Source organism: Mus musculus, chromosome 15, assembly GCF_000001635.26.
Source record: "Mus musculus strain C57BL/6J chromosome 15, GRCm38.p6 C57BL/6J".
In the NCBI taxonomy this organism is placed as follows: Eukaryota; Metazoa; Chordata; class Mammalia; order Rodentia; family Muridae; genus Mus; species Mus musculus.
In genome coordinates, this window is record NC_000081.6 from 39,087,749 (window position 1) to 39,112,852 (window position 25,104).

Genomic DNA, 25,104 nt, shown 5'->3' on the forward strand with positions numbered 1-25,104 from the left:
ATATACAAATTAAAGCTTGATTATTCAACATTTTAAAATACCGTCTACAGCACACAATTTAATTATCTGTGCTGAAGCAGGAGGAAACTCAAAAGAATAAACATTTTCTCAAATGAAATCCCTTCCTCTCTGAGGACTCTAGCTCATGTCAAATTGACATGAAAAGCAGCCAGTTGTACACTAGTTCAAGGCCAATCTGGACAGTATAGCAAGATTGTTTGAGAAGTAAAAAGAAAACAAGGTGTGAACATTGAAACTTTGAGATGGGATCACATTGCAAAGGAAGAAAATAGGCAAATGCAAGACAGAAAATTTCAGGTTAAGGAAATTTAGTGGACAGAAGGAACCTAAAACAGAGAACACATCAAACCAGAGACAGGACTTAATGAAGGGAAGGACGGAATGCTATAGAGATGTTGATGAGATTGTAAGACCCCCTTTCGGGGTCCCCCACTCTAGTCTCGGGAGTGAGAGAGCACCCAAAGAAACACGAGAATCCATTGCTGTAATCACATGAGGCAGTTTAATGACGGAGCTCCGGACCAACATGCATCTCACACAGGAGATAACGAATGTCGGCCACGAGGCTCGGAGAGCTAGGGGTTTTTATGGGGTAAGGGGCTTGGGATGTGGAATTCAGCATAGTGACACATTATTGGCTCATTCAAACATTAACAGTAAGATTACATGTCAGCAAAAGGGCATCAGGACTTTGTTTCTGTGGGCTGGGGGCTTATCTTTGTTCACATAGCGACCAGTTGATGTATGACTTTACCCGGCGTCAAGGGGCAGTAGACAGAGGGGAGGTTCCGGCCAGATGGTGTCGAGTCAGACAAGATAGCCCTGCCTGCGTCCTTGCATTCCTTTTCATCTTTACAGTTAAGAGCCCTGCCCTGGCATATGGGCTCATAGACAACTCTTTTACATGAATCACAAGTTACAAAATCTCATTTTCCTTCAAGATTTGTTTTGTTTTTTAAAGATTTATTTATTTATTTATTTTATGTTCATGAGTGCTCTATCTGCATGTACACCTGCATGCCAGAAGAGAGTATTAGATCCCATTATAAATGGTAGTGAGCTACCATGTGGTTTCTAGGAATTGATCTCAGGACCTCTGGAAAAGCAACCAGCGCTCTTAACCACTGAGCCATCTTTCCAGCCCTACAGTTTAAGTTTTATAACAACCAGTAATGTGGTACAGCAGCTGGCATCTCTCCTCCCACTGCTTCACATTCACAAATATCACATTGGTATCCTGAAATAAACCATGATCAGAAACTCAGCAGCAACACTAAATACCTGGGTCTCCTTATTCCTTGTCCTTCCACTCCGGGATAATTGATTTGGAACGCCTTCCTCAGCCTAGTCACTCATCCCCTCATCTGTATAGAGCTCCTAGGAACAAACAAATGCCAACACCCAACAGACGATGGCAGAGCATATATATATATTACAGATTTTTGTGAACTAGAGTGAAAGAGAGAACTAATATCCACAAAAATTCAGGGGCCCACAACTTGACTAAAATTTCTGAGAGGTTATAACTTGAAGTATGTTGGTATGTATTCTTTAAGAGGGAAAGACAGGTTGTTGGAAAGACATTTTTGCAATCATTAAAAAAAATCAACAACATCACAGACAGGCTGGGCATAGTAACTTAAGCCTTTAATCCCAGCACTAAAGAGACAGAGGCAGAGGCAGGCAGATCTCTGTGAGCTCAAGGCCAGCATGATCTACCAATTGAGTTCTAGGACAGTCAAGGCTACACAGAAAAACCCTGTCTCAACAAACAAACAAACAAAAAACAACCCCCCAAATAAACAACTCTAAAAAAAAAAATAAACCCCAATAACAACACACCACTTCTAGCCATTCTTGAGTTTTAGGGGCAGTTTATAACATCTGAATGTGATTCTTTAACCCATGTATAGTTACCTCTATGGCTATTAGTTTTGAAGGAGAACCAGCCCCAAAGGCTCTGAAGCAAATTCAGGCAGCAGCAGAAATAACATTATCATATGGTACTTTTGATTCAGCAGACCCAATAACTATAGCAAACAGAAATATATTCAGTGACAATTTTAGCAAGTACCAGGTTTGCTCATCCAAAAAGCAGCAGTCGAGGCATGCATTCTTTCCTGGAAACTTCTAGGAAGCGCTTGTTTTTTTTTCTGATAAGAGGCTTTGGTCTTGCTAGTGTTTTTTGTTTGTTTGTTTGTTTTTGTTTTTGTTTTCCTCCCTGTCTTCTTCCATATATGGCCAGATGAAGCATGGGGCTGTAGAGGCCATTGAGAGACTGGACTTGTTGTATTTGAAAGAAAACTATGCTTTTTACTGAAGATGGCTGGTTTGTTTGTTTTTTAAAGATAGCTTCTGGCTTACTGTAGTGAGCTCTGGTAGAAACATCATGTGATCCATGTGGCCTGAATCTGTCACCATGACCTCAGTGTCTCTTAGGCTGTGTGTAGGAAGGAGATTGTGAAAGATTTAAGAAACACAGCATGGAAGTCCAGAGTTACAAACAAGATTCCTGAGCTCAAATTGCTTCAAGACAAACTCATGTTGTGTTGCTGAATGTAGCCACCAGTGACCACAGGTTACTGGGTTCCTGAAAGGAAAGATGGGAGCCAAGACAAAGTTCTCTGATCAAGGCCTAATGTTTACTTATGAGTCTGAGCTTATAAAGGAGGGGGGAACCCATCCCCCACGTGGTCCTGGTCTTTGTCAGGATCAGTCAGGAAAACAAGCTCAGCTGCTCAGCAGGTAGCTTTTTGCAGGAAGCTGCAGGTGTGGCAGACAATAGACTTTACCTAGGTTGGAAGACTCCACCATAGGTGAGCTAGCAACTGTAGCAAACAAGGTCTGAGCCAGCCTGCTCAAGGTTGGGGGGAGGGCACAGCTGAACAGTTGATTGGAAAATTTAAAAATGAACCTAGCATATTGGCCCACAAAAGATATGCTGATTGAATCCAAGGCTGTAGCACCATAGTCCCAAAGGATGAGTGAAGGGAAAGTTCTCTTATAGGCTGCAACTTGAAGCAGTAATACTCACTACCTGGAGTGAACAGCGGTCACAAGTATAGATCGCTACCACTGTCTTAAAGACAGCGCTAATGACTGGATGGGGAAAGAAAACAAGCAGAGGTTGTTCAAGGATGTGGATGGATCTCTTTGACTGTGAAAACATTTGTGTCTCTTGCCTGTGCTTGCCACTCTGCACCATCTTAAGAATGAGGACAAACATACTATGGTGGGACCAACTCTTTCCCTCAGCTACTAGAGGGATGTTGAAGAAATTATGTTATCACACTAAGGTTCCCAAGTAGATACTCTTCATACAAGTTATAACAATATTCAGAGAAGCATAGGCCCACCATGACAGTTGGTTGAAGAAAGACAGAATTTAGCATCAGCACTGGAGTCTGTATTACCTAGAAAGTTTTAGCTACAGTAAGTAAATGAAAGGCCAAATTGAGACTTATTTTTAAAATAAATTTATTTTTCACTTAAATAAAAACTCCACAGGTACATGTTGCCAAGGGTAAGAGCTGACCCAGAATCCCATATGTGACTTAGAACATGGTTTTATTACATTTTACATATTATTTACATTTATTACATTAATTTGTTACATTCTTTGTTTTGTTTTGTTGGTTTTTCAAGACAGGATTTCTCTTTTAGCCCTGGCTGTCCTGGAAATCACTCTGTAGACCAGGCTGGCCTCAAACTCAGAGATCCGCTTGCCTCTGCCTCCCAAGTGCTAGGATTAAAGGTGTGCGCTACCACATCCGGCTAATTTGTTACATTCTTGAGGCTGACTCCATTTTGGACACTTACATTGTCCAATTAGGAGTCTAAATCGGCTTTCATGTGGACTGAGTTACATGAATCTTCATGAGTGAAGCAAGGAGAGAATCTATGCCAGGATACTAAGAAAAAAAATATTTTCAGCTACTCTGGATGGCTTATCTGTGTTGGTTTCATGCCATTTGTGACTATAAACAAAGCTGTATATCCAGATTGGTGCTGCCCATCAGGACCCAGCTTCAGAGCAGGTGAGGCTGGTGCCCCTAACTCGCAAGGCTGAGTGGAGGGAGTAGATAGGTTTCTGTAAGAAATCAGTCAGGCCTCTTCTTCAAGAAGGAAGGGAAACGGAAGCTAACAATAGGTATGTATTCATTAGAGATACATCCAGAGTCTGCTTTTTGTTTAATTCTTCAGGAATGCAAGACTTTAAGTAACCTCAAACCTTGCACAGTTTCTATGTTACCTAGCACGTTTCCAGAGAGCAGCACAAAGGTTAAGCAAACCATTTTACATCCATGTCATTTTGTAAGTGCTTGACTTTGCTGCCAAAGTGAATACATGTTGTTATCTACAGAATTTTATTTTCTATTGAAAATAATGCCTGTATCCCAAGGAAAATTAGCTCTGATTATTCCTGAACTCAAACATACTCTTTAGTTGGTTTCTTTTCTTTCTTTCTTTCTTTTTTTTTTTTTTTGATACAGTGGAAATAAAACAAACAAACAATAACAACACACACGCATACCTTAAAATAAAACAATAACAACAACAACACACACACACACACACATCCCTTAAGGTAAAAAACTTAAATAACTGGGCCATAAATGGATATATACTCAAGTAGAATAGCCTCTCCCAAGGCATGCCAGCCATCAGCGGATCCCATTCTGGTTCACACACCTGCTTGTGGGTTGGCTGGCCCTTTATGTTCAAAGGTGCCCCCATCCTGCTCTGCCTTTCCTTTTGGCAACCTCCCCAACTTGCACCTTCTCTTAATCTCGGTTACTTTTCAAGCTCCAGTTCTTCACTTTTATCTGCCAACTCCAAGAAAGAGGAATGATGCTCCTTCAGAGCTTGCCCTCTAACTTCCGGTTCTGTAATTCAAATGGGATTAAAGTTGTCAGTGGCATCAACCTTCATCCTACTGAAATAGTTACAGGCTTGACGACACTCCTTTTGAGTTGCTCCTGTTGTACATTCCTGCTTCTCCTAAGATGTAGACACAGTTCTCTGGCCTACCTACTGTGTTCTCTTTTGACCATTAAAACCTCAACATGTTTATAGTAAAGCTCCAAGAGTTCTCAAGTTCTGGTCTCAGTCTTTCAGCTTGCTCTTCCAATTATACTGATAACTCACTGCTCAGAACAGGCCACCTCTGCTACCACCCGCCATACTTCTCTCCAAAATAGCTTCCTTCAAGTCCAGCCCACCGCCCTTCTAAAATATTGCCCCGGTTCCTTGTAAGCTGTAAGTCACCATCTCTGATACCATCAACCAGGCTGAAGTCTCTAGCTCTTGACTAGATACTTATCAAATATAGCCTTGTTCCCACAATTCAGAAGGAGCTCTTGGTCTAAATTTCTTACCAGTCTACAATACAGGGTAAGAACTGGCTTCTGTTTATATTAATTAGCCCAGCTACTGCATTGCACTCTTTATTTGGATTCATTTACTCCATCAAAGTATAGCAATGTACTTTAAATTGTTCATTTTCTGCACACACTGCTGGTGACATATGCAGATCCATTTGGGGGAGCCATGGGTACTAACAGCTCACATCTCTACTCTTTGTAAAACTGCCCGTGCTTGTAATACTTTGGCACCCTTTCCCCCATACAACTAGCTTCCCTAAATCGATGACTGCTTGCTTGTAGCATAGTAGCATACACCTTAGCACTAGGAGGCAGAGGTAGGGGAATCTAAGTGTTTGAGGTTAACCTGGTCTCAAAACAACCTATGGTTCAATCCATTCCTCATACCCTTTTCTGTCAGGCTAATGCTGTTCTATCTATTCCCATCTATGTAGACCAGGCTGGCCTCAGACTTAGAGATCTACCTGCCTCGACTTCCCAAGTATTGGGCTTAAAGGTGTGTGCCACCAGATTTCTTAAAGCATTTATTCTGTCACTTCACTAAGAATGTCCTCTTTGGGAATCACTAGGACTAATCTAACACCATTTACAAATAAAGGTGCTTAAGACAGGAGTGAAATGTTTGTCTTAGGTCAAACAGAAAACCAGAAAATTAAAATCTGAAGTGAGCCTGATTCTCCAACCTGTAATCTCAACAAACTGCAATGGCCCCATCTTCAATCTGCTCTCCTCTAGCCAGCTTAATTCCTGCTTCAGGGCCAGGATACTTCTCATACTCCCCTACCTAACGTGGCAACATCACTCTCACTCTGGCTTTTGTGTTATAGCCTTCAATACCCATAACTCTACTATGCATATATGTGTCCTTTATCATGAGCTCCATTAGCTTGCTTACTGCTATGCTGTCAGTGCCCGTCAGTGCCCAGCAGTCCCCCCAACACAGAGGAAGTACCCCAAGTTCGTGGCTGAATAAGTAGCAGAGCTCTTACAGGACACTGTATTACCTACCCTGCATGTTCATATGTCAACAGAAAGCTGCAGTAACACATTTATTATGCACGTTTATAATCTTTCAGAGGATAAGAATTGTCTTATTAATTTGAGGCAGATAGAACTCAAGTGATTGTTCTACTTCTAAAACTTTAATATCAACCATAGCTTGCCTTCCCATACAGACATAAGTATCAAGGTGAACCCCATGCAACTACGAAATGCATAATTTATAAAACATTCTGAAGTTATTTACCTGGGAGATCTGAATTGCAAATTATATTTCTCATTGTTTAAATATTCCTGTAGGCTGTAGTTCTTTGTATTTACTTACTATATAAGTAACTAACTTACACTAAATTCAGTGTATTTTATTCTGTAACAAAAATTTGAGATACCCAAATAAAGTGTAGATATAGTCATGACTGTGTTTAAAATAGTAATTTTGAAATTTCTAAGAATTCCTGGAAATATTGATTCATTGTCCCCAAATTTCAAAGAGTTATATGCCAGGAATTTGTAAATGCTGAAAAACTTGCTTTTTGTTACAGTGTATCGTGATTTTAAAATGTATCAATTTTGCTGAATAAACAAACATACTTAAAAAATAAAGGTAAAGGATATTATAGCAAACACCATTTTTGTAAATATAAATTATCTTTTCATTTTTTATTTTAAAAACAATTCCATTTGCAAAATATAAAAAAATAGGCTTATTTTCAAAGAACCCTTTAAATACAGCTTTGATTATAATGATTTATTTACAAAAAATAGAGGCTAGTGCAACAGTACTGACAGTTGCTCATCAGAAGAGTTAGTATTAGTCTAGCATCCTTCGGGAGCAGGCCTTTTACCTGGAGATCTACAATGACTTAGAAATCAAACCAGTAATGGCCACAGACAAATGTAATTTGTATTTCAACCTGAATTTGAGCAACCAATGCAGACAAATAATTATTTGGAATCTGGAACCATAAATCTAAAAATGAAGGGAAACTAGAATGCTTGTTTCTATTCAGTTTTTCAACAAGCTTACATCAAACATTCCATCTCTGTGAAACATGAGCCAGCATTTCTGATGAGTGATTTGTAGCCACACATGCTAAATAAAGGCTTCACCGGATCCTGCAAGTTCAGGTTTTATACACCCTAACCACACACTAAGTGTTTATGGCCAAAATACAAGGTCTGCGTCCAGAATCTCACTGTAAATAATTAAGCAATGGAATGGCAAAAGGTGCTAGATATTTCTCAGAGAAATCCATGACTTCTCCAATTTCTGTACTTAGTATGTTCCAGTTGGATTAAAACTAAAGCACGTCTATAACAGACTTCTTTCTAACAAAAATATCCCCATTCAAAATGGGCTAGAGTTAGATAATACCTTATTATAAGTTCCCCAAGTTTAATTTACCCTTGAAATATAGTCATTCTTGTAAGAAGCCAGTTCCTTGCTATTGCACATGGTCAGTTTTAAAGCCAATCCAGGCAAGAGAGTTCAGAAAAAAAGAACATTCATCAAATTATTTACAAATATTGCAAATGAGCTTCTCCCTGAATAACAAAATGGAAGATCCTGTACATTTTCGCCGTGGCTATCAGTTGCAACGTCAGGCAGATGGTACCCACTCCAGGTAGAGGCTGCCAAGCTCCACACACACGGAGATGCAAAGAGCAGAAGACATCAAGATGACTTAGCAGTTCTTTCACTTGTAACACAGACATGGGGTTACCAGCTATGTAGCTCTGCAGAACTCTTCTGAGCTTTGCGCTTCAAACACAAAGGACTTTGCTGTTGCCTCAAGAACATAGACTGGGATCTTCTTTTAGCTCACTTTCTTTTCTCTAAGGTCATATAAAAAGTGAGAGACATTTTCATAAACCACAAAGGTGATGCAGCAGGCTGGAGTCACTCTAATGAGATTGGGGGCAATTCCTTTGTAAAATCCACCGATGCCTTCTTTCCTTTAAAGAAGAGATACACACTTACTATCCTAAGCAGCCAGTGTGACTTCATTAGCACAGAGCACAGAAGAGGCAGTCAAGTCTCGCCCCACTTACAGGTGGGCTGAAACCACTGTATGATACCTTGAAGGGATATCATTTATGAGCTCTTTATAAATCCTTATGAGGCAAGGACACCTTAAAACACAACTGTACAGTACTGTATTTTTAGTGATGCATTCAGATGTTTTTAAGTGAATGACAAAGCTGACAAAACAGATCTAACTTAACCATCTTTCATGGCAGCCAGGTGTGGTGGTTCAGGCCTATAATCTTAGTTCTGAGGAGGGCGATGAGGCAGGAGGGATTGCTACAAGTCTAACGCCTATCAAGTCAGCCTGGACGAGACACTGAGCACCATGCTAATGAGAGCTGTATTCCAAAGACTCTATCTCAAACAAACATGCTTGTTTGCAAACAGTATGTCCATGACCTCATAATTGATATGTGGTACACAAAACTAAATATAGCTCATATAAAAATAAAATGTTATTTCGTTAGTACCTAAAATAGGGTAAAAGCCTAGTAAGTTAATATATAGATTTCCAGGATCTCTTTTTAAAAATAATTAATTTTATATTCCCACTGTAGTCTCCCCTTCCTCCTCCCTCCTCCTAGTTCTTACCCCACATCTCCTCTCGCCCCACATCCACTCCGCCATTTCTCTTCAGAAAAGAGCAGGCCTCCCATGACACCAACCAGCCGTGGCATATGAAGCAAGCTGCACTAAGACTAGGCTCATCTTCTATTGAGGCTAGACAAGGCCGCCCAGCTAGGGGAAGGGGAGCCAAAGGCAGGCAATGTAGTCAGAGTCAGCCCCTGCTCCTGCTTCAAATAGTGAACTAAATTCAAACACAGTCTCTTCAGGACTTTTAGAATTAAAGGGAAATGCAAGGGAAGTCTACTTATAATAATCTGATTATTCTCATGCATAATCTCTTCTACTCAGAGACAAGAACTTGTAGAAGTCACAGCACCAGTAGTAGATACAGGCCGTTTCAAACAAATTTAACTAGCTTTCTGCCTACTCACATCTAATGCCAATCAAATATTTTGAGATTTAAATTCTGTGCTGATATCTTTTCAAAGCACTTATTTCTGGTTTTTTTTGTTGTTGTTGTTGTTGTTTTGTTTTTTTCCCCCAGTAACAACTCTGTGAGCCCAAACAGTCTTATTTTAGAAATGAGGAAATCAGGCTTCAGAGACATTGTTTTACCATGACATATACAAGTATAAGGAAAGCAAGGACAGCCACACTCATCTTTTCCACAGCAGACTGGCCAGACAAGTCCTAGAAACTAGTATGGAGTGAACAGTCTGGGCACGCAGGATAATCCTGGGGCAGCTCTGATGTCCCCTCGCATGCTCTCACCTCCACGTCTTTGTGATCACATCTGTTACACCACCATAAGACACATGCTGATCCTGAAGGCGGGCTCTCACAACCTGATACGGGTATGTTGCTGCTACGGCAAATATTTTGGATAGCGCTGCGACAGAGATGTATTCTGCTGTACTCTAAAATGAGAACACAAGCAGGATCACTGTATTTTTATTTTTTTATTTTTTTGGGTTTTTCAAGACAGGGTTTCTCTGTATAGCTCTGGCTGTCCTAGAACTCACTTTGTAGACCAGGCTGGCCTTGAACTCAGAAATCCGCCTGCCTCTGCCTCCCAAGTGCTGGGATTAAAGGCATGTGCCACCACCGCCTGGCACAGGATCACTTTAAAAGCAAAAAGTACATTAAAAAAAAAAAAAAAATCTAAAAAAATACCATTATCTCTTTAACACGAGGTCTATTTAATATGGGGTTCTATTTAACATCTGTGCCATCAGCTTATAAAATATTTAACTATTAGTTAAATTAGTGACAGAATATTTATTGTGATAGCAATGTTGTCAAAGTAAACACATTGTAAAAACCTCGACCTACTTAGTGCTCACAAAAGTAAATGACATGACTTTAAAATAATTATCTTACCAGCTGGGCTTCCGGTAATCTATTGATGTGTTTGTTGTACTTCAACTTTAGCAACTCATATGCCATAAACTGAAGGGCACCATGTGATGTTCCAAACAGCCCAGGGACAAATCCCTGAGGGGAAAGATGAAGATGAAGAGAAGCAAAATTAAACAGTTTTCAATGACAGATGTACTTAACATATTTTCATATGACTTCATGTAAATTCACCTAAATTTTACCTAAATCACATTTTAATCTATATTTTAATAAGTCATATTTAACACATATTATGCTTATACTACATTAAATATATTATAAACGTATACATTTAACACACGTGAGATACATACACACATACATACATATGTATGTATATATACATGACATAGATCTTAAGAACAGTACTGTCTTCTCCTTTTTAAGCTGTTTGGATTTTCATAGGTTATTTTTCTTTAAATAGTATACAATATGAACACAAAAAAGATCCACACTACCAAGAATTGGTATTTTTAAACAGGAAGTTAAATTTAGTAAAGGAATTAAAGCTAGTAGTATTTCAAAGGACTGTACATGGGTATTCCAAAAGAATAGGGTGAGAAATGATGGAAGGGAAGACAGAACTGGATAATATAATTGCAAATAAAATTGCCCATAGGTCTATAACCTTGAGTTTATAATGCTTAAAATGTAATACAATTACTTCAGCCTAAATGTTATATTTATATATATATGTATACTTATATAATTAATAATTTTAAACAATGTACATATTTTAATGAGGATAAACAAAAGAGACTGAAAAAGACTGTGGCAGTTAAATCTTCCCTGTGAGCATGACCAGGGAGATCCCTGTGGGTGTGTACAGGGTGGGACACATGCCCCAGACACAGAGCCACAGATACACATCCTGGGAGCTGGAGACTGGAGAGGTCAGGTGGAAGAGAAGAAAGCAGTGGGCAGCAGGACTTCCTTTCTTTCCAAGCATGGAGCTGCCTTGTCCTGCCTGCCCTCCCCACAGATGACACCTCTGAAACTGCAAGCCATGGAAGTTCTCCCTTCTCTAGTTGTTTCTTAAACACACTGTGGCCACAGCCAACTAACACCAAGAGAAATTAAGGCAAGAGAAAAAAGTACAAAATTGGAACAGATCTTGCTGCCAACTAAGAAAAAGTTTAAAGATACTGCATTCAGTGCCTAGCACTGAAAAAAAACAATGACCAGGCAAGGTGCTGAATTTTTCTTTTGGTTATTATTTTTAAATTCATGGTATATTTACAGCCAGTAAAAATAAGATCCTGTTAAGACTCACTGATCTCTTTTTCATATATTCTCAGAGACAACTTCCAAGGGCTACAAGAAATGGGTGATCTAATTGCATGGCTCACTAGAAAGACACCTGACAAAGGTTTACACCAATGAAGACACAGCTTATGGTAATTAAGAAGGATAGCTTAGAGTACAATTTCAATATTATAAACAAGATTTCAGTTTCACTCAATTATTTCCTGCATATGTTTGCCTTCTTTTTAGGACTAAATAGAGGTCATTTAGAAGTGAAAGAACGGAGATGGTTTACAAGGCAAGAAGAAACCAGCATGGTGAAACATCTGTACTCTGTAGTCTTGGATGGGAAGACTGAGAGTTGAAGACTAGCCTGAGCTATCTAGCAAGACTTTGTCTCACAAACAAAGCAAAAGCAAAAATAAAGTTAGTATTAACTGTGATTTCCAGTACTCAAAATATATTCATGATAATTTGTTACCTTGTATAATCCACGCACACCTTCATATTTATATATTTTCACAAGTGCATCAAACATTCCTTTATACTGTCTCTGTGAAGGGCTAGCAACACCACCATATTGTAACATAAGGCGAGTTTTCGTCACCCATAATGGGTTTGTAATGCACAGAGTCATGGCTCCTAAAATCATATTTAAAGATTAATTAGCAAAAAGGTACTGTTTCATGCAATCCATATTAAGAATAATTCATTAGATAAAGAACATTTTTTTCAAAAGTGTGCACATAAGCATAAAGAAGGCCCACGTGATCAAGAACTGGGGTATAGCCAGGTGCAGTGGTGCACATTTTAATCCCAGAACTTGGCAGAGGTGGAGGCGGAGGCGGAGGCAGGCAGATCTCTATGAGTTGAAGGCCAGTCTGGTCTACAAAGTGAGTTCTACAACAGCCCAAGCTACAGAGTGACTCCCTGTCATAAAAACAAAAATAAAACAACAACAGAATCATTGGGCATAAGTAGGGCATTAAATTTAATTAATAAAATGGGGACAATGATATTCCAATCAGCTGAACATAGGTATAAAGAGAACAAGGCATGTTGAGGCTGTATTGAAATAGGGAGATGTGGATTCTTAGGCACTGCCAAGAGTCAAAAGAAAACTTTGTTTCTGACGGTCAAAAAAGTTCCTCCTGTGGTCAGTGAGAGGTAAATTAAGAGATAAAATGTGAATAGCTTCTTTGTAAGGACAGAGCAAAGCTCTCCAGACTCCTAAACCATGCAGCCTGGCAGAGACTAGGTCTTAGGAGTCACACATTAAACAGAGGGGCTATGGTTTAGGGGAGGAGAAAGAAACCAAGCTATGGTTCCTCAAGCTGCATGTGTCCACCCAAGACCTGTCACAATCCTCCTCAAATCTTTCAAAAGTCTAATAAGGCACATTTAATAATCTCTACAGAGGAGATCATTTTGCTAACAATCTCATCTGGTGACAGATACACATGGTACACCCCAGCAGCTGGGAGGCAGTGTCAGGAAGATCATTGCAAGGCCAGTCTGGGCATCTTTTTTTTTTTTTTTTTTTTGGTTTTTCGAGACAGGGTTTCTCTGCATAGCCCTGGCTGTCCTGGAACTCGTTCTGTAGACCAGGCTGGCCTCGAACTCAGAAATCCACCTGCCTCTGCCTCCCGAGTGCTGGGATTAAAGGCATGCGCCACCACGCCCGGCTTCAGTCTGGGCATCTTATATGTAACTATATCTTAAAAAACCAACCAACCAACCAACCAACCAACCAAAACAAACCAACCAAAACCGACCAACCTCCTGCCCTACCAAAAAATACATCTGGTTAAAATTTTCATTTGTTGAGCTTCCCGAGAAATTTTTTAGTAAATAAATATCAAATTCTATCATGATTTGGGTCTCTGCATGTGACTAGATATTTGAAAATTAAGACAGTTCTTGCTTTAAAAGAACTGTTAACATGAACAAACCAGGGTACACAATGGGTCAAAATAGGTTTTATGAACATTCAGTCTCACTGTTTTTCCTTGATGGCACATATAGAGGAGCAAGGGAATAGTTACTAAGCTACAGAATTTGAAAACACCATAACTAAATCATCTCTTAATAATTTTCCAAAAATTACTTTATGTGAGTGTTTTTCCTGCGTATATGTGTGTGTGTGTGTGTGTGTATAGTGTATGTATATAGTACTCCATGTGTATTGTATATATAGAGACCTCAGAGGCCAGAAGAGGGTGTCAGATCCCTTGGAACTGTGGTTACTAATGGCTGAACTACCACGGGGGTGCTAGGAATCTAACCTGGGTCCTCTGAAGATCAGCCAATGCTTTTAAGTGCTAAGCCACCTCTCCAGCCCCACTCAAATCAGCTGAGTCTAGAGATTTCTAACTTCATATGATTAAATGAGCACATTTAAACCTCTAATGTTTAACAAGGAATTGGGAGATTTTTATTTTTAAAGAAAAGAAAACTCAGGTGTGGAGGTAAAAGGTCACAAGCCCAATCTGGGCCAGAGCAAGGACCTGTACTCTACTCAAACATACTCAGCACCCCAACCCCCGCCCAAGGGGTTAAGTTTAGAAGATGATATTATATTATTGCCTTACCAGCTTCAGCAGCTGAGACGAGGTACTCTAATGGCTCTAACTGTTCAGCTCTTCCCTCTGTCTTATATGATTTGATGGCATTGTAACTACAAATATTAAACATAGACCAAGTTTAATCTGAACACGCATCATAAAGCAACCGTACATTTAAAAGCATACTCTCTAAAGCAAAAGTCAATGCATAATGAAACCACAAAGTAAGGCTCATTTAAGAATGGATATGCCAAGAATGGCTCACCTTGGGATTATACCACCCTCCCCATAAAAGAATATGCCTAGCAATATGTATGTGAAATGTTCTAATGACTCCCTTGGTGCCAGGGGCCTGCTCCAGCCTTTAGGGGAGCCATACTGGGTGGGACACTGCATCAGATGAAGGTCAAAGACTGGTGATTTCTGGCCTTATAGCCTTATTATTTGTGCTTTAATAAGCACTGTTTTTTTTCTTCTCTTTTCGTTTCTCTTTCTTTTCTCTTCTTTTCTTTCTTTCTTTCTTTCTTTCTTTCTTTCTTTCTTTCTTTCTTTCTCTCTCTTCTGTAACCCTTTTGTGCTAATCAGCAATAGTTTTCTTTCTCTCCTGCTCAAGGACCTCTCTCTGGCCAGGTAAGAGGCTCAGAACTCATTAACTCTTTGTGGACCAGAGAGAAAAGAAAAGAATTAAAATCTTTTATACAGGTAGTCTCTCTCTCTCTCTCTCTCTCTCTCTCTCTCTCTCTCTCTCTCTCGTACGCACACAGGTCAGGCCCAATAACCTCAACTCTACAAGTAAGTGTTCATCATGCATAAATGCACGTATGCATGCATGCATGCATACATACATACATACATACATACATACATACATACATACATACTTTTGGTGGATAGGGCAGAGCCCCTCAAACCACACACATACATTTGGTGGATGGATGGGGCAGAGTCCCAGATGCCACACTTTATTCCTTCTCTCTGGCCTTTTTATATCTTCTTAGGCAAAAGTTCTTTAGAAAATTACCTCATGGATAAAATGTTACACAAAGAGGGAGTTGCAGAAGGATGTTGATATTAAGTTCAAAGCAGTGTTTCAATCTATAACTTCATTATAAGTTCAAAGCAACAGTTTCACGTGGCCTCCTTTTATCATAGGGCACACCTGTGGCTTAATCCTTGGATCTGACCTAGAATTTTCTCCTTGATCCCAAGTTTGTCCAAGCCTATTTCTCTTTTTAGTGTAATTGTGAAAGCTCACTGTATTCCTAATTATACAGCCTTTACTTACTATTTTCTATGGGGAGTGGGCACATTTTTTTCTTGATTCTAACTTTACTATATCTTTCTGGCAAAACAACAAAAAAGTCTCTTAAAACTTTCTAAAATTATGTGAAGTAAATCAGGAATTCTATAAAATCATGATCAGGAACTATGAAATAATCAATTTGTCAATATAGCACATTACTACATGATGGTATATCTTTGTAGATCTGCAGAAAATCTGCCCAATAGGGTGGGCTAATGCCCAGGAGTCATTAGACTATGTACTAATGACAGGAAAAGCCTATCAGCTGCAAGAAGAAATCCTGAGTCTCTTGGGACCTTGTCTCTCAGAGCTCAGACATTGTAGGCCATGCAAAAACCAGTGGCCACCTCTAAGAAAGTCACCTGCTAGCCTTAGCCTCTCCTAACACTCCTGGACGGCTCCTGACACTTCAACAATTAATAGCAACAGAAAAAAAACTAGGAGGAGGAGGAGATGCTGTGTCGATATAGACATCAGGAAGAAGCAAACAAAGACAAGGGACACCAGACAAACGTATGTTCAGGAGCAGTCATCAGCTTTCTGATGGATAAGAGAGAACGTGCCCCAGGCAGACCCCTTTCAGAGATTAGCAAGGAGCCCAGCATTCTAACAGTAGCTAATGGGTAACAGTGTCTGTCCTAAGGCTCTCAGAAACTGCCCGAGAGAGGGAGATCCCAGAAGTTACTGTGTAGAAGTGGCACTGACCTGGGTGGGTATGGAGACAGGTTCAGTTTCAACAGGGAAAGAGATATATATACATGGGACTGACAGGAAGAGTGGATAACCCAGTGAGAGAAAGCAGCCTCAGGACAGCCAGCGTGAGATTTGGGTTTCGTTTGACAAAAACACAGGCACTCGATGTTTCTGAGCAGGAAACATGAACCAGGTCTGCTTTTGTTATTTGTTTTATAAATACAGTTTTTACTATGTGTATGTGGTTATCTGTGCACCCACAGAAGCTGGAGCTGGAGTTACAGGGTGCTGTGAGCAGTTTAATGCAGGGTGGGAAAGCAAGCTCTGACTCCCTAGAACAGCAAGCTGAGCCAGCTCTCCAGCCACTATTTTGTTTTTTTAGGCAGGCTGTCTATGACCCGGGCTGGCCTCATACTCACTACGAGTAAAGGATGACATTGAAAGCCACATCTCTCTGCACCTATCTATCTAGTGTGGCACCAGGCCCCAGCTCTCACTTTCCTCTTCAAAGACTTTGGAGAAACTTTACAAACATTACCCATAATATTCTAACATGAAGCAAACTGTTCTATGGTAAGAAAGTCTTGTCACACATAGCATGTCCTCTTCGGGATATATTCTCACCCTCACCCCCCCCCCTTTCTCTCTCATACACACACACACACACACACACACACACACACACACACACACACACAATCTGAGTTTTGTATAGATTCAATGCTTTCCTTTGTAAGAGCTGACTTGGTCTCACAGCACTACAACAGTGATTAGGACACACAACGTCCAGCCAGAAGCACGCTCAGCAGCAGCAGCGTGTGCTCCTCTACTGCAGGGTCATGGTGCCTTGGACTATGTTCTTTCACACTCAGTAAGGTGAGTGTGTCTGCTCAGGAACACACTTGCAGCAGTTCTTTTAAGGGGAATGCAGTAGGAGTTATTCGAAATAGTGATGACTACTAAAAGATCATAAGCTATGAAGATGTTGGGGTGGGTTTAAAACAAAACAAAACAGCAACAAAAAAACCAAGCTATGAGGAGTGTATCTCAAACTCTTCTAGGAATCAGGTCATTGCTTTCTCTTCCCAACAGGGATCTCTGGTATATGTGCTTATAGGTGCTCCCAGCTCCGTCTCCTCCTGATTTAAACCTTATTATGCATCAAATGCACTTCTCCAAGCCATCTCAAACAATCTGGAATATTCTGGAATCTAGAATAGCTGAGGATAAATATAGAACTATGCTATTCAATTCTACAGACATTTTCTACTTTGGTAATATTCTGGAACTAATCTCTTATACATGATAACAATAGATCATTTTATAGGATTGAATTTACAGACTGAAATTGAGATATATGTTAAAAAACAGTTTCAGGTTCCTACTGTAAAACTTACAAAATCTCTAACAGACAACTGGTTTTGTTACCTTTTCCTAATCTATTTTAGCTGTTAAAAAAGTGCTCAAGAACACTAACATGGTCCCTGGGGATTCCTGAAGTTGTACAGTATCACCATGAGCTACACAGAGTTAGCACTGGCTTTAACTAAAGCAGAGCTCGTTCGTGTGTCAGCACCCCATTGATCACAGCGCTCAGCTCAACACCTCAACTTTTCTGAATTCAGCTCAAAGCAACAGTTTCTGCAGATCTCCTATCTCATCCTGTTATCTTGTTCCTATTAGAACTCTGTTCTGGGTCAGATATCTCTGATAACAGCTGGCGGACAGGAATGAACAAGCTACTCCGCTTCCCAGTCCTGCCAATCCAAAAAATCTGATTAGATGACTCATCAGTTACCTATGTTAAAAAAAGGTGATAAGCAGAAATCATTTAAACAAGGATATTCTTCAATTCTGTGAAATCCCCCAGATCTACTCACAAGAAAAAGTAGAGTCCCCAGGATAAACCGGCACCCCACACATTCGGGGTTACTCCTTGATAAAGTCCTCGTAGTCCATCAACTTTCCAAATGGTAGCCAAGCAATGCAAAATTCCTTTATATTTTGGTCTTACTTCCAGTCCATCACTCACTGCATTGAAGAGAATACAGGTGAGAAGGGATGCTGCCCATGAACCACATATAGACACAGAACACAATCAACCATAAAGGAAATATATTCACCAAGAAAACCTTGGGTAGAGGAAATTGTTTTAGTATGTTTGGTATTTTTTAATTAGAACATCTGTCAATTTGCCAAAGTATTCAGCCAGAGCACACTAAGACTTCTAATATTTTAGGAAGTAACCTTTAACCCAAAACACTTGTATGCTTGTTACAGATACTCAAGATTATAAATTCTATAAACGCACGCTTGAAACTATGACTCAGGGTGTAGGAAACTGTTTAGTGGCTTGGAATAAACACACTTTGCTCTTGTAGAGAACCTGGGTGTGATCCTCAGCACCCACATGGTGGCTCACAACCACCTGGAACTCCAGTTCCAGGGTCTGACATCCTCTTGTGAACGCTGTAGGTACTAGCCACGAAACTGGTACATATGCATTCATTCAGGCAAAACACTCATACATAGTCAATAAAATAAAATATTACTTAAAAAACAAACAAAGAAACAAATCCTAGTCAGGTGCTTCAACTCTATCAAGAATGTCAGCACGGTCTGAGGGGCAGCAGCGAAGGGAGTTGAGGAAGGGCAGCCTACAGGATATTCTTTCTCTACCAACACATACACACCTCAGTCAGACTATTTTCTAACCTTGAGCTAGTTTCCTCCATACTTTCCCACACTGTTCTCATTCCAGTCCCATACAGCTCCACACTACAGCACAACTGTCTACAGCAAAGCTCGTACCACCCGAGTGGCTCAACAATAAGGCACTACGGTTTACAGAGATGCTTGTGCCACTGAGGACCAGTTGTCAGACTCGCCCTTTCCTTTTTATCAAACAATCTTTTTTTTTTTTTTAAAGTCCTTTATATCTTTTTATTGTACCACATAAAATAGTAGCACTTTGAAGTACAGAATTCCACTATGCCTGGCTATATTTGGCATTTATTTTTATTTTGCTTCTGTAGAAAATGGAAAATACATTTGAAATATGATAATTTGAGCAAATGAAGGCTACTTAACAGGTCTGTGAACAGGCTGTAGGAAAACAATATGGAACAATGCAGTCTTAACAACTGCTTTGCTGTTTTCAGAAGTCACTTAATCCTGGAAGTAGAACATTAAGTATCTCGTACGAGGGAACACTCTGTATCATCCATATGACACCTGATTATAAAACTACATCCCACATTATAAAGTCCCACAATACAAAATAACAAGTTTACTTCATTTAGCTTTGCATGCTCCCCTCTCTAGACTTCACAAGCATCTCTCCTTGCTATTAAACCTGTACAAGATGGTGAGACAATGTGGCTGCCATCCCTCTCACAGCCATTCCATCACTTCTAGACTTACTCTCCTCTCTCACAGTCAACTGTTCCTAATCTTTTAAATCCATATTTTAGGTCTAGCATGTAAAAAGGAGATTATCACAGCATTTTTATATGCATATATCATTATACATTTTTTTTTTTTGATTTTTCGAGATAGGGTTTTCTGTGTAGCCCTGGCCGTTCTGGAACTTACTCTATAGATAAGGCTGGCCTCAGACTCACAGAGATCCACCTGCCTCCACCTCCCCACCACTCGGCTTTTATACTGTTTCTATTTCAGCCTTCTCTCCCACTGCCCTCTCTTGTATGCCCTGTTCCCTCTGTCTGGTTTGCGCATCTTCTTACTAGTAAAATGTTCTCTAAGGGATATCCTAAAAAGCGATTTGTATAGATTCTTATTACTTCTTTATCAGTAGCCACTAGAAAGGGAGTGATATAGGTTAAAGGGTATAAATGTAAACTTAAAATACAGTGAAAAGTACCTGCCAAAAGAGGTCACACAAATCATAGTCCTTTCCATGTAAGCATGTCCAGTCCTCTGCCCCCACCTACACTGTACTGAATGGAGCCTGGCAAAGAAGAATCATCTGTGTTTACCAGTGCCACGCCAAGGTGGAACAGTCAGTTCTTTCGTCATTAACCTGTCAACATTACACTACGAAATGAGATTAAAGTGCACCGGGCTTCAGAAGCCTGGGCTGGATATCACAGTTCCTTTATTAATTACATGATCTTACCCTCACTGAGCTCCAGCATCCTCCTTTGTAAAGTGGGTACATCATCCTAAGTTTTGTAAGGTTTACACAAAACACAAACCTTCAGATAGCAGGGTTATTTGCCCAGGAGAGGCATTTTGCAGCATACACGCTTCTGATGTGCCCCTTGGGTTTTGTGCCTCTCATTCTGTACAGATTTCCTTGTTCTGGGCAGCTTTCCAGTTTTCTCTCAATAATAAGCTCACAATTCAATTGTGAGACAAAAGGTAAACACCCCTGCTTTTCATGGCCATAAACCAATGCTTGCTTTACTGTTTTAAGAAGTTAATCTTAGTAATAACTGTGTGAATAACAGATAAGAATGGTTACGCACTGGTCTTCAGAAGGTGGAAAAGTTTTATAGCTAGATAGGACATCTTTTGGGAAGAAAACTGGAGATTTGGGGGCACAAATGTTGGACTGGTGGAGGAAGGAATATTAGTTTGGAAGGAAGGGTGGTGAGAGCTGTTCAGGAGTGAACTGCATTATCTCCAAAGTTCAGGTAAAGTTGTAGTTCTGAACAGGACTACACAGACGACAGGGCCTTTAAGGAAGGAATTAAGATTAAAGGGCTATTTGTAAGCCAAGGAGAGAGCTCTCACTAGAAACCAACCTGACTAGCTTCTTGATCCTGGTGATCCTTCCAGTCCCCAAATCCCTAAGAGAAAAATAATCCTTTTGTTGCTTAAGCCAAACTGTTTGTTGTGGTATTTTGTTGCAGCTCAAACTACAAAGGTACTTGGGGAGGGGGGGAAGGAACCTAAAATAATCACATACATGTTTTGATGAAGGAAATGCTACTTTCTTTTTCTAATTTAAAAAAAAAATGCCAAGGACCAGCCTTGGCTAGGTCTGGGCTCAACAAAAGAGAAATATAGTAATTGCTCTACTATCAAGGCAAAAAATTTCATTAAGTATATACAAACATGTTTGAAAAAAAAAAAAGGAAATTGTGGTGTCCTCAGGTAGAATGAATTTGAAGGCAGAGAAAACAAGAGATGAAGACCTGAATGAGTCTTCCTGCTGTCACATAGAAGTTGTATACACAGTGAGTTTCTAGTCTAAATGACCTGAGGAATTTCATGAAAGCACATCACCGTAATGGCTAGTGGTTTAACACTGAAAGATTCCAGGAGGCAGTAACTGAACAAAAAAGTTGGTATATTGAAGGAGCCAAGACAGAAGACATTAAGTTTTAAATTCTTTTTGAAGAACAGCAACAAGTACACTGGCTTTAAAAACTATGTAGTCCCACCATCCCAGGAGAAAGTGTTTCATGTGCTGGCTTAGTTACCCTCCTTTTCTCGGTCACACCTGAAGACCTTGTTTCTTACTTAGTTAATACATCCCCTTCCCTTGTGCTCTATGTGGATGGTTTGTCTCTACTTGTGTGTGTGTGTGTGTGTGTGTGTGTGTGTGAGCGTGTGTGTGTGTGTGTGTGTGTGTGTGTGTGAGTGTGTGTGTGTGTGTGTGTGTGTGTGAGTGTGTGTGTGTGTGATACTAGGTTTTGAGCTTATGACCTATGTGCCTAAGACCTACGGTAGCAGTCAATCACTGAGCTTATTCAATGCCCATTCCCAACCTCTTTCAATAGCATCTGCCTCAGCCGCTTTGTGTTTCATTGCAGAGGGTACCACTACTTTGCCAGGCCTAATTCTGCATCCCTGTAACTTTTCTTAGGACCAATTCACAGTGAGCACGGCCCTTCCCATATGAAGCTTAACGAATTCCTTCACCTTTCTCACATAACATTTTTACTTTTTTTTTTTTTAACTGTTAACACTGGAGCTCCAGTTTACTTAGGAGTCAATGAATTGTTTGGTTTTACAGCATATGCATTCAGGATTAGCCTTCCTCACCATTGCTAGACAGTAATTTTAATAAGTGGGCTTAATTATATGGAAGCACAAAATGTCGGCATTATTCAGTACTGATGCCTATTGATGACTGTATTGGTTTATGTCAGCTCAGCACAGCTAGAGTTATTTGGGAAGAGGAACCTCAGTTGAGAAAGTGCCTTCATCCAGATGGCCTGCAGGCAAGTTTAGAACATTTTCTTGACTACTAGTAGGGATGAGCCCAGCCCACAGTGTGGAGGTGGGGATGCCGCCCCCAATTCTACCCCCGCTGCAAGAAGTCTTAGTTACACAAGAAGCAGGTGAGCAAGCCATGAGGAGTAAGCCAGTAAGCAGCACTCCTCCAGTCTCTGCATCAGCTCCTCCTCCAGGCTGCTGCCTTGAGTTTCTGCCCTGACTTCCTTGGATGATGGATGAGAAAGCTATAAGGAATGAACCCTTTCCTTCCCAGGGTGCTTTCGTCATGGTGTGTTATCTCAGCAATAGAAACCCTAACTAAAACACCGACACAACCTTTCACTGTTCATCTTCCTCAGTTCTTCCTTTCGCCATTCAGTCAAACTGCCGGCTTTACCACTACACACGCTTGCTCTGCTGTGGGAAGGACTTCAACTAGGAGTTACTATCTACCCTTAATCCCTTATTCTGTAACTAACCACTTTATCTACCCTACAAGTTTCCAATACTCTTCTCACGCTAAGGTAATGAATCTTCTCAGGTACCAAGAACTGCCTTTCCTCAAACTAGTCAGCTCTGTAGCACTGTCCAAATCCCAACCTGGCCAACCCTCAGTTTCAGCGCCTCATCTTCTGCTCCTAGAGAAAGCTGTGTCAGAGGGACACCAAGCCACAGACCTTCATCTCAAGAAGTCCAAGACTATCTATTCACATTCAAGTCACTGTTAGCAGGGACTTAGAGGTGCTACGGGGAGAGGGTAAGTGCAGGGTAGTTTCAGAGTGAAAGTGCTGAACCCAAACCTCAGATTGCTATTTACCATCTTGTGACTTGGACAACTTACTCAACCCCTACCATTATCAGCTTCATAAAGGTCATAATAAATGCCTATTATACATTCAATCAAAGTTAGTTATCAATGTTTGCAACTATTATAACAATTATTTATAGTTGCATATCAAACTCCATGGAATTATTTCTCTGCGGTGTCTTTTCTAGAATACACTCCACAGGTACCACACATTCTCCACCACGGAATGTCTTGTCTCCTCTAGCTGTCAAAATATTAATCCTGTTGAGGACTTTAATATGGAACCTTTACAGATACATACAAGCCACCTATGTTTATTTTTTTAATATTTACTTTATCATTTCATATTTCATATGTGCCCCTGGGTGGGTATGTGCATGTGCTGGCAGAGTCCAGAGATGTTAGGTTTCCTTGAAGCCAGAATTATAGACAGTTGGGAGCCACCTGCTCAAAGTGGGTGCTGAGAACTCAATGTGGGTCCTGTGGAAAGGCTAAGTCATCTCTCCAGCCCCAGCTTTCCTTATATAGTCTTTTTATATAGCCTATTTGTGCTCTTATTTTGTATTTGAATTTATTCTACTTAGCAACTGATTTCATGTTGTGTAGAATCCTTTTATATATCTTAGGGTAATTACATTTTTAAGTTTCCTAACGATAAGAAACTGTTGGTACTTCTTAGTTCGACTCCACTGTTCAACATTAAGACACATACATCAAGTAAATCGAATAAAATTAGAATGCTCTACTAAATCCATCTCTAAAGATTTGATTTTCTGGAAAAATTTAGTTTGTAATAAATGAAATAACAGAAATGGTTTCTAAATAGTTACCAAGGCTCACCTATGTAATGCAACTTGGTATTAATTCCTAAAATGCCGTGCTAATTTCCATATACTTAATTCACACTTTAATACAGTTATTTAGAGTGTAGAAGCTCCTCCTTCCTTCACCAGACAATGCATATTTTTAAATACTGCAAACTAAAGAAACTTTAGTGAATATTTTAATCCCAAACTATGACCTTACTCTCCGAAGGTGACAAAGCACCGGCTCACACACTTGTACTTTCGTCTGACTTTATACAGCCAAACACGTGGCTGCCCTAAGACTTCAAATTACCCCAAAGAGTGAATGACTCGTGAACATGAGGGTCAAATGTGACAACCTCCTTTCTCTCAAACTTCACCCACTTTCCCTATCCTTTATGGTTAGGAGACACAGGGAAAGCCGGGGTCCCCTTCCTAAATCCTAGCTCCAGGTAACGCAGGGTGCACAGCATCATCTTAGGGGCTCTCCCCCTTGTAGTAGAGTCTGGGGAGACTAATGTCTCTTCTGCGTGTAAGTGCTTCGCTGGGGCTGGCAGCAAGGGAAGCCGCCCGGGACGTGGGCAGGCTCTTACCAGCGAAGCGGATCTTCACGAGGTCGAGCGGGTGCAGCGCCAGGTTGGACAAGACCCCGCCACTCACGCCAGCCACCAGGTTCTCGTACCGGACGTGGCGGAACACCGCGCTCCACGCCGCCGACCCGGCAGCCGACTGGCCCTGGCCTGTCATGGGCTCCGGGTTCGTCGACACTACGGCGTCCAGCGCCGCCGACGTGGGGCGTGATGTAGTGGCCGCCACCGTGGCGACTGTCGCGGCCCGGGGCCTGGAACCGCAGGACGCGAGCCCACTTCCGGGACCGGAGCCCGGGACGCTGCTGCAGGCAAGTCACACCCGCGGCAAAGCGGGGAGTAGGAGAAACCTCAGAGCGGAGCTTGCTTAGCCCCGCCCAGCAGGCCTGGCCCCGCCCACAGCTGCGCGCGCTCGCCCTCGGGTCAAGACGCGAGCGACAGCTGAAGGACCGCCCCCTCCAGCTCCTAGCCGGAGAGACTACGGAACGCCGCGAGGTCCAGCTGAGCCATC

General features: G+C 40.8%; 1 protein-coding gene across 2 annotated transcripts; it reads right to left on the minus strand.

The window, feature by feature from the left end:
* Window positions 1-3,481: 3,481 nt before the first annotated feature.
* Slc25a32 (solute carrier family 25, member 32) lies at window positions 3,482-24,972 on the minus strand. Of its 2 annotated transcripts, none has more exons than XM_006521385.4 (7): window positions 24,600-24,972; window positions 18,084-18,234; window positions 14,235-14,320; window positions 12,125-12,285; window positions 10,381-10,494; window positions 9,772-9,917; window positions 3,482-8,355 (listed from the first exon to the last, which is right to left on the minus strand). In XM_006521385.4, exons 1-7 carry the CDS (start codon window positions 24,751-24,753, stop codon window positions 8,310-8,312), a joined length of 858 nt encoding a protein of 285 aa, XP_006521448.1. In that variant the 5' UTR covers window positions 24,754-24,972; the 3' UTR covers window positions 3,482-8,309. The 2 variants fall into 2 exon arrangements, with proteins under 2 accessions (XP_006521448.1, NP_765990.2); NM_172402.3 differs by having other exon boundaries at window positions 6,443-8,360; window positions 24,600-24,968.
* Window positions 24,973-25,104: the final 132 nt, after the last annotated feature.

Coding starts and splice junctions, on each gene's coding strand:
- Slc25a32 (NM_172402.3), bottom strand. CDS start 24,753: ATGACAGGCCAGGGCCAGTCGGCTGCCGGGTCGGCGGCGTGGAGCGCG. Junction 18,235..24,599: donor CGTGAAGATCCGCTTCGCTG/GTAAGAGCCTGC, acceptor TCTTCAATGCAG/TGAGTGATGGACTGGAAGTA. Junction 14,321..18,083: donor TGGGGACTCTACTTTTTCTT/GTGAGTAGATCT, acceptor TAATATTTGTAG/TTACAATGCCATCAAATCAT.